Source organism: Schistocerca cancellata, chromosome 2, assembly GCF_023864275.1.
Source record: "Schistocerca cancellata isolate TAMUIC-IGC-003103 chromosome 2, iqSchCanc2.1, whole genome shotgun sequence".
Lineage (NCBI taxonomy): Eukaryota > Metazoa > Arthropoda > Insecta > Orthoptera > Acrididae > Schistocerca > Schistocerca cancellata.
Window position 1 is genome coordinate 111,117,090 of NC_064627.1, and position 13,172 is coordinate 111,130,261.

At 42.3% G+C, this 13,172-nt stretch overlaps 1 protein-coding gene across 1 annotated transcript in view; it reads left to right on the forward strand.

Annotated features, from left to right (window-relative positions):
• Positions 1 to 1,638: 1,638 nt before the first annotated feature.
• The window catches only part of LOC126151398 (uncharacterized), a 447,489-nt gene continuing 435,955 nt past the window's right edge, over positions 1,639 to 13,172 (forward strand). Inside the window, exons 1-2 of the mRNA XM_049915938.1 lie at positions 1,639 to 1,823; positions 3,722 to 3,767. Coding sequence (XP_049771895.1) covers positions 1,770 to 1,823; positions 3,722 to 3,767 — 100 coding nt within the window. The 5' untranslated portion in view covers positions 1,639 to 1,769. The remainder of the gene's footprint in view (positions 1,824 to 3,721; positions 3,768 to 13,172) is intronic.

A 13,172-nucleotide genomic window follows, 5' to 3' on the forward strand; every position in this document is an offset into this window, starting at 1 on the left:
GATAGTAGGGCTAGGGATCAACACTGGTGCAGAAGGAACTGGCCTGTGAGGGAGTCTTTGAAACCTGGTAAGAAGAACTTTCTACGCAAAAACCTTGTAGATCCAAAGAACGTACTCCAACCACCTCTACATATAAAGTGAGGCCAAGTGAAACAGTTTGTAAAGGCTTTGCCTGAAAATGGCCCATGTTTTAAGTACCTCTGCAAAAGTTTCCACACCTTCGAGAAGCTAAACTAAAAGAAGGCGTCTTTGTCTGACCTGACATTTTAGAAAAATGATGTCTGATGTTAACTTTGAATCCACAATGACCTTCAGTGAGAAAGATATATGGGTATCATTCAAGCAAGCTGTTACAAAGTTCTTAGGATATGAAAAAACCCAGAATGTTTCTATTATAGCTACAATTTAAAGAAGTTTAAAACTTTGGGATGTTTAATGAGCCTGACTGTTGACTTTTTGAACAGTCACCTTGATTATTTCCCGGACAATATGGGAGATGTTAGTAAGGAGCAAGGAGATCGTTTTCGCAAGGACACTAAAGGGATGGAAAAACGCTACCAAGGCCGCTGGTACACCAACGTGTGGGGGACTACTGTTGGTCACTTCACAGTGAAGTTCAGCAAGCGACTCATCGTAGGAAAAGCTACACAAGAAGCTTCAAAGAAAAAAGAGGAAGAAAATACAAACCAATTCCAGCTGACAAGTGAAACCTCTATTAACACATATAATGGTTTTAAGTAGCTTACTCTAAATACAAACCATGTAATAACAAAGCGTTTCATTAATTTTTCTGTTTGCCATATAGCAGAGGATTTTTATACTATATAGTAAAAAGGATATTGCTCTAAAACTATAGGTGACACAGAAAAAGTCAGACTAGATTTGGATTCAGCTTATAAAAATCTATAAAGATCAGCTATCAAAGTAAAAAAAGTTTTTCAAAGAATTTTTCGTTGACCTGTGTTATTATTGATCACTCGCAGTACCACGAATTGAACCTGGGTCCTCCACGTGCCATTTAGACGAACAGAGATATAAAATAGGTGAAAAACAGTGCAGCTTCACGTATGTCACATCGATGGAAAGTACTGCACTTGAAATCACAATGAAAGATTGATAGATTTACAGCCGGCCGCAACGGTCTGCAATTACGAAAACTGTACCCACCGACTCACAAAACTGATAAATTAGTGTGGTTAAATTTGAAATACAACCATTTGCAATACATTATTTTAAGGCAAAGAAAAAAATTTTTTTTTTTTCATAAAAAATCCGATTCCACATCCTCTTAAATTTTTTTTATCTATGTCCCATATATACCTTGACAACACAATATCTGACGGAAGAAACGCGTTTACTTTGTGCAAGTTTCTTTGATTAGTTGTATCAAGCTGGTCGTGCAGCCCACAACAGATTTCGCCTGTACGAACCAACACTTGCAGGCGCGGAAAGAAGCCAGGAGTAGGGAAGCCGTGCAGCGACGCTTGCCGAAAGCAACACGCGCTGCTTAAAGCTCGTAGGAGTTTAGGACCTCGCCGAGAGATGGCCGCTCAATCGTAGCAGAGGGCGCCAGAGTCGCCTTGCTGCGCGGCGCGCGCGTTTCGTCGAGTCCTAGCGGTAGTCTTGCGGTGCGTCTGGCCCGTGACGCCAGGTGCTGATGTAGCGCGAAGTATCAGTGAGTGCGTCCCAGTGCGTGTGGTGGAACCACGAGCGTGGTGTGCCTTCCGGCGTGTACAGTATACCGTGCCTGACTATTTCGGCTTTCAGTCATGGATAACAGCACTATCATCGAAGGCACCGTTAAGTTCCGCGACGGGAAAAAGGTAAATAATGTAAAATAATTTCGGGTTTTCTTCAAATGTCTTTTTCAGTTCGCCAGAAGATAAAATGTCTTCTGATCTAGTGGCACCATGGAGTAGAGTTAAGTGATATTTTTGGTACAAGTAATGTTCTAAAAGACAAACCTAGACATGTGAAATCGAACAGTTCTCAGTAGAGCTATTAATTACATTCATTCTTTAATTGCAGTGACAGAGATAGGGCAACGACACTACATGAAATCATTGTAGTGTTTTCTGTAAAATTATCATGGACGTATCTTCTCGATCTGCAGGCACTACCCAATATTTGTTACGTATTGTCACAAGTTATTTGTAATGCGTGAGGGAAAATAGCTCTGCTACAGTTTATGATTTGACATATTATTTAAATGATGAACAGGTCTGCTTACACTATAAAACAAAATTCTTCTGCTGGGTACACTCTGCGACAACTGTACGCCACAAGCTGAATTTGTGCGCTGAACCAGACTCGAAGTTAGTATCATCAGTGCTGCTAGGTCATAAAGGGGACACAAGCTTCAGTAAAAGGTAAAAGTTGTTAAAAATGTCTAGTATGGATATTTGTGGATCTAAATTTTACGTCTATCATAGTGTGGTTATCTTCTAGATCCTAAGGAAGAGGGCGGGGGGGGGGGAGGGAAAGCTCAAAATATCTTATTCAGGATTCGAGGTGGAGCTGGTAATCTGGATACGGATTCACTATTGTTACGTTTATACATTTGAACTACCACTGAGTGAGTGTGTATTTGTCATGCTGTACATGTAAGACTCGTCATAAAATCTGAAAACAAATTTAGAGAATTGTCAATTGCTGTAGTGGGTCGAAGATACGCCTTGAATTGCATCTTCGAGTCAGCAGTTAAAAAAAAAAAAAATAATAATCTACTTTTACACTTCATTCATAATGACTTCTCTAAATTTGATAAACTGAGGACGATATGCATGGGCTTAAGGTTTATGAAAGCAATGCAAAATATCATTGCAAGTGTAACTGCAAAATTTGTTGGAAGAAGGAAAAAGAATTTACCGTTGGTAAAGACAAACTCATTTTTGAGTAGGAGAAGAGCTAGCGAATGATCAGTCAAGGGGAAAGATTTCGGATTGTACCATAGGTGTACGCAAGACCAGGGAACGGTGAGAGGGGGGGTGGGGGTGGGAGGGGCTCAAGATGGGACACATGATCCATCCGCCCCCTTCTCCCGGAATCTGGAGCGCGGAGCTTTTATTCATTGCAGAAATCTCCTAAAACATCTGAATGGGAGTGGATAACCAGCAATTCTCTGGGATATAATGTTTTTTATGTCACCTAAAAAATTTAGTTCTTATGGCATGGCGTGTTTCGAAACTGACCAGCTCATTTATATATTTAAAAAAAATGTATTTTTAGAGTCTTGCCCCCCCCCCCCCTCCTCTTGCGTCAGCTGGAAATTTCGGCCAGCACTCAAGTCCTTTTTCATTTTTTTATTTTATTCTATTTATTTATTCGTTTATTTTTTTATGCGACCCACCACAAATTTCTCTCCTGTGCCAACGTTTTCATCTCAGAGTACCATTTTGCTGGTTGTATCTCTATCTTTGCCTACGTTTTCGGTTTCTACCCTTTGCAGCTCCCTCTAGTACCATATAAGTTATTCCCTGATGTCATAACAGATGTCCTGTCATCCTGTCCCTTCTTTCTGTCAGTGTTCTCCAAATATTCCTTTCCTCGCCGATTCTACGGACAATCTCCTCATTCCTCACCTGATCAATCGAACTAATTTGGGTTGTACTGTCGCAAGATAAAATTTTGTTTCCTTATTCTACACACTCATAAAATTGAGAATAAAATGAGTCTTTAAACAAGAAATACATCCGTGACAAAGCAATGTTTTCTGTTGCAGTGGAAATCCCGGTGGTGCGTAATGAGGAAACTTTCACCAGTGGCAGGTGAGTTTTATTTTTTAACCACTCCGCTTGCTGAATTGCGTTCTCGGTGTGGTAGACTCGCTGTTTTCAAGTTGCTGTCTGGCTCAGGAGAATTTTACGATCCTCCATACGGTGAGAGGGGAAGAGTCTCCAGGCCCTGCGTGTCTCCTGGGATAAGGACGCATCTCTCCCTGTTCAACATTTCCTTGGGCTCTTTCCTGCGACTCGCGCCATAAGGATTGCGTCATGCAATGATCCCCTTTTGCTAATAAGCGTTGTCGTTATCTGACCTACAAATAACAAAAGCCTTCCACACTGGAAAGTGATTAATTTTGTAAATAGACCTGCTTCACAGCCTACTAGCACATATTACACGAGGTACGAGCAGACAATATCTTAGCTGGTAGCGTGTCTGGCATTTATCCTGTGGAAAAGGTAGGCAGCCTCTCAGGGGCTTCGTTGTCTCGATTGCTCCTGGTGCCCTTCGGGCGTAAGAAAATCGGCTTAATCTCTGCATACATGTAGTCAAGTCATTTCAGCTTCACGCTTTCCTGCTCACAAACTATGTGGACTGCTATCCCAATAAAAAATAAATACAAGTAATTGATTATGGCAATGTAATATAACCTGACAAGGAAACTATGCCGCTGATAGTTGTACCAAAACAGGACTAGTTTGTCTACAGTCTCTCTCTCTCTCTCTCTCTCTCTCTCTCTCTCTCTCTCTCTCTATACAGGGTGAGTCACCTAACGTTACCGCAGGATATATTTCGTAAACCACATCAAATACTGACGAACCGATTCCATAGACCGAACGTGAGGAGAGGGGCTAGTGTAACTGTTTAATACAAACCATACAAAAATACACGGAAGTATGTTTTTTAACACAAACCTACGTTTTTTTTAAATGGAACCACGTTAGTTTTGTAAGCACATCTGAACATATAAACAAATACGTAATCAGTGCCGTTTGTTGCATAGTAAAATGTTAATTAGATCCGGAGATATTGTAACCTAAAGTTGACGCTTGAGTACCACTCCTCCGCTGTTCGATCGTGTGTATCGGAGAGCACCGAATTACGTAGGGATCCAAAGGGAACGGTGATGGACCTTAGGTACAGAAGAGACTGGACAGAGCACATTACGTCCACATGCTAACACCTTTTTATTTGTCTTTTTCACTGACGCACATGTACATTACCATGACGTGGAGGACGAATAAATTGGCCAGCCTGTTCTTCTGATCTTACACCTGTGGACTTCTTTCTGTGGGGTACGTTAAAGGAGAAAGTGTACCGTGATGTGCCTACAACCCCAGAGGATATGAAACAACGTATTGTGGCAGCCTGCGGCGACATTACACCAAATGTACTGGGCGTGTACGACATTCATTACGCCAGAGACTGCAATTGTGTGCAGCAAATGATGGCCACTACATAGAACATCTATTGGCCTGACATGTCGGGACATACTCTATTCCACTACGTTATTGGAAACGGAAACCACGTGTGTACGTGTACCTCACCCCTCATGGTAATGTACATGTGCGTCAGTGAAAAAGACCAATAAAAAGGTGTTAGCATGTGGACGTAATGTGCTGTTCCAGCCTCTTCTGTACCTAAGGTCCATCACCGTTCCCTTTGGATCCCTACGTAATTCGGTGCTCACCGATACACACGATCGAACAGCGGAGGATAGGTACTCAAGCGTCAACTTTAGGTTACAATATCTCCGGATGTAATTAACATTTTACAATGCAACAAACGGCACTGATTACGTATTTGTTTACATGTTCAGATGTGCTAACAAAACTAACGGGGTTCCATTTAAGAAAACGTAGGTTTGTGTTAAAAAACATACTTCCGTGCATTCTTTTTATGGTTTGTATTAACCAATAACACTCGCCCCTCTCCTCACCTTCGGTCTGTGGAATCGATTCGTCAGTATTTGATGTGGTTTACGAAATATATCCAGCGGTAATGTTAGGTGAATCACCCTGTATATATAGTCTTCCGAGGCCTGTTCGGATTTTTATATGGCAGCTCTCTCTAAGTGTAGAGAAGATAAAATTCATGCAGATGTGTCTAAAAAGTTATATATATATATATATATATATATCCGAACAGGCCTCGGAAGACCTAACGGCACCGACCGACCGCCATGTCATCCTCACTCGAACGGCGTCATTGGATGGAGATATGGAGGAAGGTATGGTCAGCATACCGCTCAGTATTTGTGACCGGAGCCGCTACTCCTCAGTCAAGTAGCTCCTCAATTGACCTCACGAGGACTGAGTGCACCCCGCTTGGCATCAGCGCTCGGCAGATCCGTGACGGTCACCCGTCCATGTACCACCCAAACCCGACAGCGCTTAACTTGGGTGATCTAGCGAGAACCAGTGTTACCATTGAGACAAGGCCGTTGGCGTACTCATTTATACCATTCCAGATTTTGCTTACACAAACAGAGAAATATCTAGGTAAGGCCAAATAATGAAAATTAAAAAAGAAAAGAAGCTATATTCTCAAGGCTGAAAGGAAACAATTACTCCAAAAAGAACAGCTTATGCACCGCATAAGGAGGACGGATAGGGTGGCGTAAGGAGGAAGTACGGTATCGGACGCATAGGGTGAGCGGCAGTATGCGACTGTTTGGTGACGACGCTGCAGTGCACGAGACAGTGACGTCTCTTAAGTTACTATAGGAGAATACGTGACCACCCGGACAGAGTGTCTGTTTGGTATGATAAATGGCAGCCCTCTCTAAGTGTAGAGAAAATTAAATTCATGCAGATGTGTCTAAAAAGTTAATATAATGTGAAGGACTGCAGAGCTATGTTCCAGCAACATACTGCTACAGCTCGTGTAAGGACCGCAAAACGAGTAATTTTGCCGTCGCCCCATTTGTGAACGGAACAGGTGACGCACAGTGACTTGCGAGGTGTGTATGATTAGTTGCAGATGAACACCACAGTTTCTTGCCCGTTTAAGGCGATAAGACATCGGGTTGATGATGGCTTTATAGAACCTAATTATATCTTTATATCTTTCCGTTTATCATGCTGTGACCTTAGTCGTGTTGGGTGATACGTACAGCCGCGCCGCATAAATTCTGGTTCAGACCTACTTATAATGGATCATTTCGAGAGCTTCCGAGGAGAATTCGTATATGCCACACCACAAAGGGCCGCAATTAAACCAATCGAAGTTTCTAAGAAGCTGTAAACTTTCCCATTACGCAATCGAACGTGATCATGCCCTGACTGAGTCTTTCATAATGTTGGCGCTAGGGCTATCCAGAACGGACACATCATTTTGTAAACAAAATACTGGATCAGTAACTTTGTGGAAATTTTAAACAAAATCACACTGCATTGTTTGATATACCTCCCAGCCGGAGGACAACTTCCTTCTGTATTAAGTTCTTTCGTGTGGGATTGCTAGTCTGCTAGCCTTAGCCGGAGTCACAACGATAAGGGCCAAGTCAGTTTTTTTACGTGCAGGAACACAGGAAATCAGTTGGAGCCGGTAATACCTTCCATCTGGAGCTACAAACAACACTTTATTCGCAAACCTCCTTCACCCGTCGTGTTCAGACCATATGAACCTACAGCAAAAAATTCGCGATTGTTCTCAACACTGGCAGATAGTTTTTTTCATCCCACCAACAATCACTTTACAGTATTGTGTCACCTATGGAAGATTTTACTTGCACTGTCAATGTCGAACGACACGTACGTTAATATAGCAGAAACGCTTAAAGCAAAAGGCGAGGAGTTGAGAAGTAATAAAAGGGTGTAGCATTACAATTGGTTTAGTAAATTTTCTATTCATATAGCACTGATTTATTTTTAACTGAATTACTTTCCAGATAGCCCTTGTAATTACTAAAATGGCTGCTTCTGTCCAAAGCTAATCTGCGAGACCTACCATTCCATCTTTAAAGGTATCACTTGTTGATGACACTGAGGACCGTAGCCTGACTCGTAACGCAAACAGCCAGAGGTGAAACGCCCATTGTTTTGCGTTTGTTATTTAAACATTTTGCTATAATAATAAGCATTTACAGGTAAAATAGTTTTAAAGTTTTATTTCCCCCAGCAAAAAATTCAATATGGCATGACGCATGTCAAATGGCTATGAGCACTATGGGACTTAACATCTATGGTCATCAGTCCTTTAGAACTTAGAACTGCTTAAACCTAACTAACCTAAGGACATCACACAACACCTAGTCATCACGAGGCAGAGAAAATCCCTGACCCCGCCGGGAATCGAACCCGGGAACCCGGGCGCATGACGCATGTCAGTCATGTCTGAGAGAAACTAATATTCTTACTATGGGAAAAGATGGGAGTGTCAGATATTAGATTTTCCGTTGACTCCGAAGGGTAATCAGCATTTACTGATGTTGATCGAGAAAAGGGGGGGGGGGGTGTTAGAAGTCGGTCGTGACATTGCTACAAGAACGTAAGGTAGTTTAGGAACACAAACGGATACCTAAATCGGAAAGAAAACAATGGACTGGACCGCATTTCCTGTAGAATGTCGATCCATTGCCTTGACCACGGTGTCGCTTGGCTCGCATTGCCTGAGAATAAGTGTACGTCATATCGGTGGAGGTGCCACACCTTGCTGAATTTTCCGCAAGTCAGTGACACAATTTCGATTCAAAATAGTGTATGTAGTGACGTGACATTTTTAGCTTTACCTAGAAAGAGCTAGACCAGTAAATGATTGCTCGGCGAAATACGTGTTTCAGCTCTACAGTTTGCCACACTGTTGCAACCCTTGTTCACTAAAGTACGAGCAGCCCTTAGCGGCTCGCCATCTTACTTACAACCATTCATGACGTCGCCTTTCCGGCTTAGATCTTTTTTAATATGCGACTTGTAAATAGTGCATCTTTTTCCGGTCAGTACAAACTTTAATTTTGTTCATGTATTATATACTTAATATGTTTTAGAACAGTTAGTCTAACTCTGAAGACGACGCTCATAGTAGCGTCGAAACCTGGTCAATTTTGACTTAATATTTGTTACCGAGGGCTTATTTGTTCTAATATAATTGTGACACGGTCACTGAACCTTAGCAGCTATGTTCAAAGTTTTACAATATTTATAGTTTTCGTTCGACACCGCGTCCCTAAAGTGATGGGCAAGGGAAATTGGAGGCACCGCTCCCCCTCCCTTCCCCCCCCCCCTTCTATCCAGAAAACTTTCGCAAACTGAACTGAAAGCCAAAACATGTAATGCATATTGACTAGTAGCAACTATGCTGCTCCGAGGTATCTTTTCCGTCATGAAATCTCAAACTTATTTCGTCATTCGTCGCAAAACTAATCCGAATGTCGTCCTCCCGCCAGCTCAGTCGGTTTGCAATTTATGTAATTACGTTCAACATCTGTCGTTGACTCGTGCAGGTTGGCACAAAGTAGTTATTTGATGGTGCTACTTCTGCTTGAAGTAGTCTCAATATATGAGTGCTGTACCCGCACTTCAGTGAATACTCTACGATCTGTAACATGTACTACGAAGAACAAACTGTACCATTTATTCTCACGTCGGCATCATAGTCACTAGAGACAAGGATCGGTTCCGATTGTACAAGAATGATCTTTTTGAAGCAGTCATCCGATCATTAACCCGGTGATGCTCGATTAGATGGAATTTTCAGTGTAGATAACCAGAGGGAGATTTGAAACCCGCTGTCAGTCAATACAGATACAGTATTTCAACCCCTTAGTACATAAGGAAAAGGAAGTGTTTGCTTGCTTAGTGATGTAGCGGTGAATCGACCACTTCTGTTGTTTTCTGACTCTTCACGACTTCAGTAGTTTTCACAATGAGAAGCGAGGTGACCCTTAACTGGGGTCCTCTAGTCCAGTTAGTGAAACCGATTTGTTAGTATTTTTATTATTTCGTGTGGATCAGTGGCGAGGTACAAGTCTTGTCAGTTGGACGCCACTTCGGCAACTTGTGTTTTCTTAATACCTAAATCATTTATCCATCCGAGGAAACGGGACTTACAGTTTAATGTGAGATCCTAACCACGTGTCGTTCCTTCTGATTCCCCACATCCCAAAGAGGTGAAGGCTAGATTAAAAACAGTCTGAAAGATTTTCGTGGCCCTAAAGAGATTCGACCCCGCGACCTCTTGGTTTCCTAGCATGTGCTTCCACTAGACCACCAGGTCCTTAGTAGCCTGTTATTCTTTTTTCCAAAACATAGAAGGTCGATGTTTTATGTTTAACATCGATGTTACGTTGTTTCAAACACTTCAGTAACGATACTGAAACGCCGATGTTTAATTTCACAATATCCATACTTTCTGTATGTCGATAATCATAGGACATAACTAGTTTCAATAATTCAGGTGTTGGGTCGGAGTCCCGTGCTCCACTTTAAGTATGAGTTTAAGTGACAGTCTGCAAACCAGCGTATATGTAACTCGACAGCGCTTCTTTGAAAAACTAAGATTACTGCTAAATGCAGTGAGCAAAACGTTGAGGTAGGACCAGAATTCGCCCAAAGTGATTTAAGCGGACTGCGGCAAACATTTTCCTGCTACTTGGACTGATGTTTAAAGTATAGCATGTCATGAAATGGAACAAACACGTAAGACAGGTTGCAGGGAAGGCTAATGGTGGATTTTGATTTGTTGGGAGAATTACTGGAAAGTGTAGCTCATCTGTACAGGAGACGACGTACGTAACACTAGTGCGACCTATTCTTGAGTACTGTTCGAGCATTTGAAATCCCCTCCAGGCCAGATTAAAGGAAAACATCGTAGCAATTCGTAGGCAAGTTGTTCGATTCCTTACCAGAAGGTCCGATCATCGCGCGAGTATTACGGAAATGCTATTTGAACTCAGGTGGGAATCCCTGGTAGGAAGAAGACGCTCTTTTCGCGAAACACTATTAGGAACTTCAGAGAACCTGCATTTTCGACATCCGGCCGAAATGGCCGAGCGGTTATAGGCGCTTCAGTCTAGAACCGAGCGACCGCTACGGCCGCAGGTTCGAATCCTGCCTCGGGCATGGATGTGTGTGATGTCCTCAGGTTTATGCAGTACGAAGTTCTAGGGGACTGATGACCTCAGCTGTTCAGTCCCATAGTGCTCAGAGCCATTTTTTTGCATTTCCGACAGACTGCAGAGGCATCCTCCTGCCACCAACATACACCTCTCTTAAGGAATGCAAAGATAAGAGAGACTGGGGCTCGTAAGGAAGCATATAAATAGACGTTTTTCCCTCGCTCCATTTGCGAATGGAACAGGAAAGCGGATGACCAGCAGTAGTACAAGGTACAATCTACCATGCCATGCTGATGGAGTATTGTGCTAACTGATTCACTCTTGGATTTTTTGACACATCCCGACTTGTGCAGTGCTCTAGAGAAGTGTCTTAATTACCTGCCCCTCCCGCGGGAGGTTCGAGTCCTCCCCCGGGCATGAGTGTGTGTATTGTTCTTAGCATAACTTAGTGTAAGTTAGTTTAAGCAGTGTGTAAGTCTAGGGACCGATGACCTCAGCAGTTTGGTCCTTTAAGAATTCACACGCATTTAATTACCTGCGTCCTTGTTAGTTAGCGCGTTACTGACAGAGTCTCGCGTGAAATGATATAGTTTTATATCAGCAATGCTCCTGGAACAGTACTGGGCGTTTCCTGTGATGTGAGGTAAGTTTAAAAGAAAATTTCGTGAATCGATTGTTATCATCGCAACGCACATGCAGAACTCATCTGGAAAGTCTAGTAGTCTACAAAATTTTAATTTCACCCATTAAATGGAAAGCGAAAGGTAGTTGTAGCAACCCAAGAAGGTCAACTGCTGTTACAAGGTTTTCCTGTTAGAAAGCTAATCAATGTTATCGGTCATATGTAATCTGTACTTTTCGCCCAAACACACTTACGTTTCCTAATGACAATTAGTGTGTTTCCTGGACGCAGTTAAAACTTTCTATCAGTCATTCTCTTACCCCATACTTGCCTGTAAATGCTCTTATTTTTGTCTCAGCTATGCTACGAGATAACAGAAAGCGTTGAGCCACGTAACGTTCTTCGTAATTCTCTGTCCGTTTTGAGACTTTTTCTTGCGAAGTTTGGATAACTCTTATCGTTTGTTATCGCCGCACGCGTGTACGATTTTTTTCCCAGAAAAAACGTTGCTTTCTGCGACGTATTTTGCTTATGCAATTGACGTTTTGTGTGCAGTTAGTCTGTTTGTTCATGTCACCATCATATACCTCGTACCATAGCCACATGCATAGAATGCTTCCAAATTGCTTTCTCCATCACATCATCCAGTAATGTTCGTCTGATCCTGATAAAGAAATGTTCCGCCAAGTTCGGTGGAGATGGAATTCTAGTTCGTTTAGAGGAGAACACTGGCAATTATTGGCCGTGGGGAACAGTATAATTTACTTCCGCAGTAAACCGAACGTATTCAAACAACATAAATGTGATAGTTTTTACACTGGCGCTAATAATTATAATAGGCATTTATTTCAATGTCGTTCTTGTTTCCTAATAAATTCTCAGTATCAACGGACTGCATCACATTTCTGCCAGCATTCTAGCACTGGTACTTCTACTACTACGAGGGCGTGCTGTAGAGTAATGCCTCCGAACTTTGTATGTGAGAACTCTTAAAGATTTTTATACAAAACCAACGTTATAAACATCCTACGTCTTTATTCTTCATGTCTACATATTTGAAAACCTCTGCCTCTAGAGAGCTCTGAATTGTAGCGCGTACAATAGCGGTGTGTAACATAACTATGTCGGTGAGTGAGAAACAGCATGTTGTAATCGAGTTTCGAATTCGAAAATTTCGTCCACATATGGAACACCCTCTTCTCCATCATGACAATGCCAGACAACACACGAGCGCTGCGATGTATACAACACTCCGGCGCGCTGGATTCACCTTTATCGATCGTTCTCCACACACATTTCTCCCAACGAGAGACCTGTTTGGTGATACCATCACTGCAGACTGTTTGACTTTGTTGAAGGAGCCACAACCTCTCTCTGCTTGCACTGCTTCATCACAATCAAAGTGAAGTGCTCGAATGAGTTCTTTCAGTTTTGGAAACAGATGAAGGTCGCATTGGGTCAAGTTCTGTCACTGTTCGTGGTTAAAATTGACTCCGTTATATGTATGTGTTGGGGAGCCTACTCAATACTGATACACGTTAAGAAGGGGAAGAACATGGGCTGGGGCATGAACTGGAGTTTATGTTCGAGACGGAACGTTCTTGGGTAATTCGTGCTGCTGTGAGCAGGAGACCAGGCCTCGAATCCCGTCATTGGTGCAAATTTTAATTCATTTCTTCGACGTGTCTTCACTATCATACTATTGATAAAGTTTAGAGAATCGACATTTGCGACTGACTGCAGGACAAATTTATACCGGCAAACATCTGT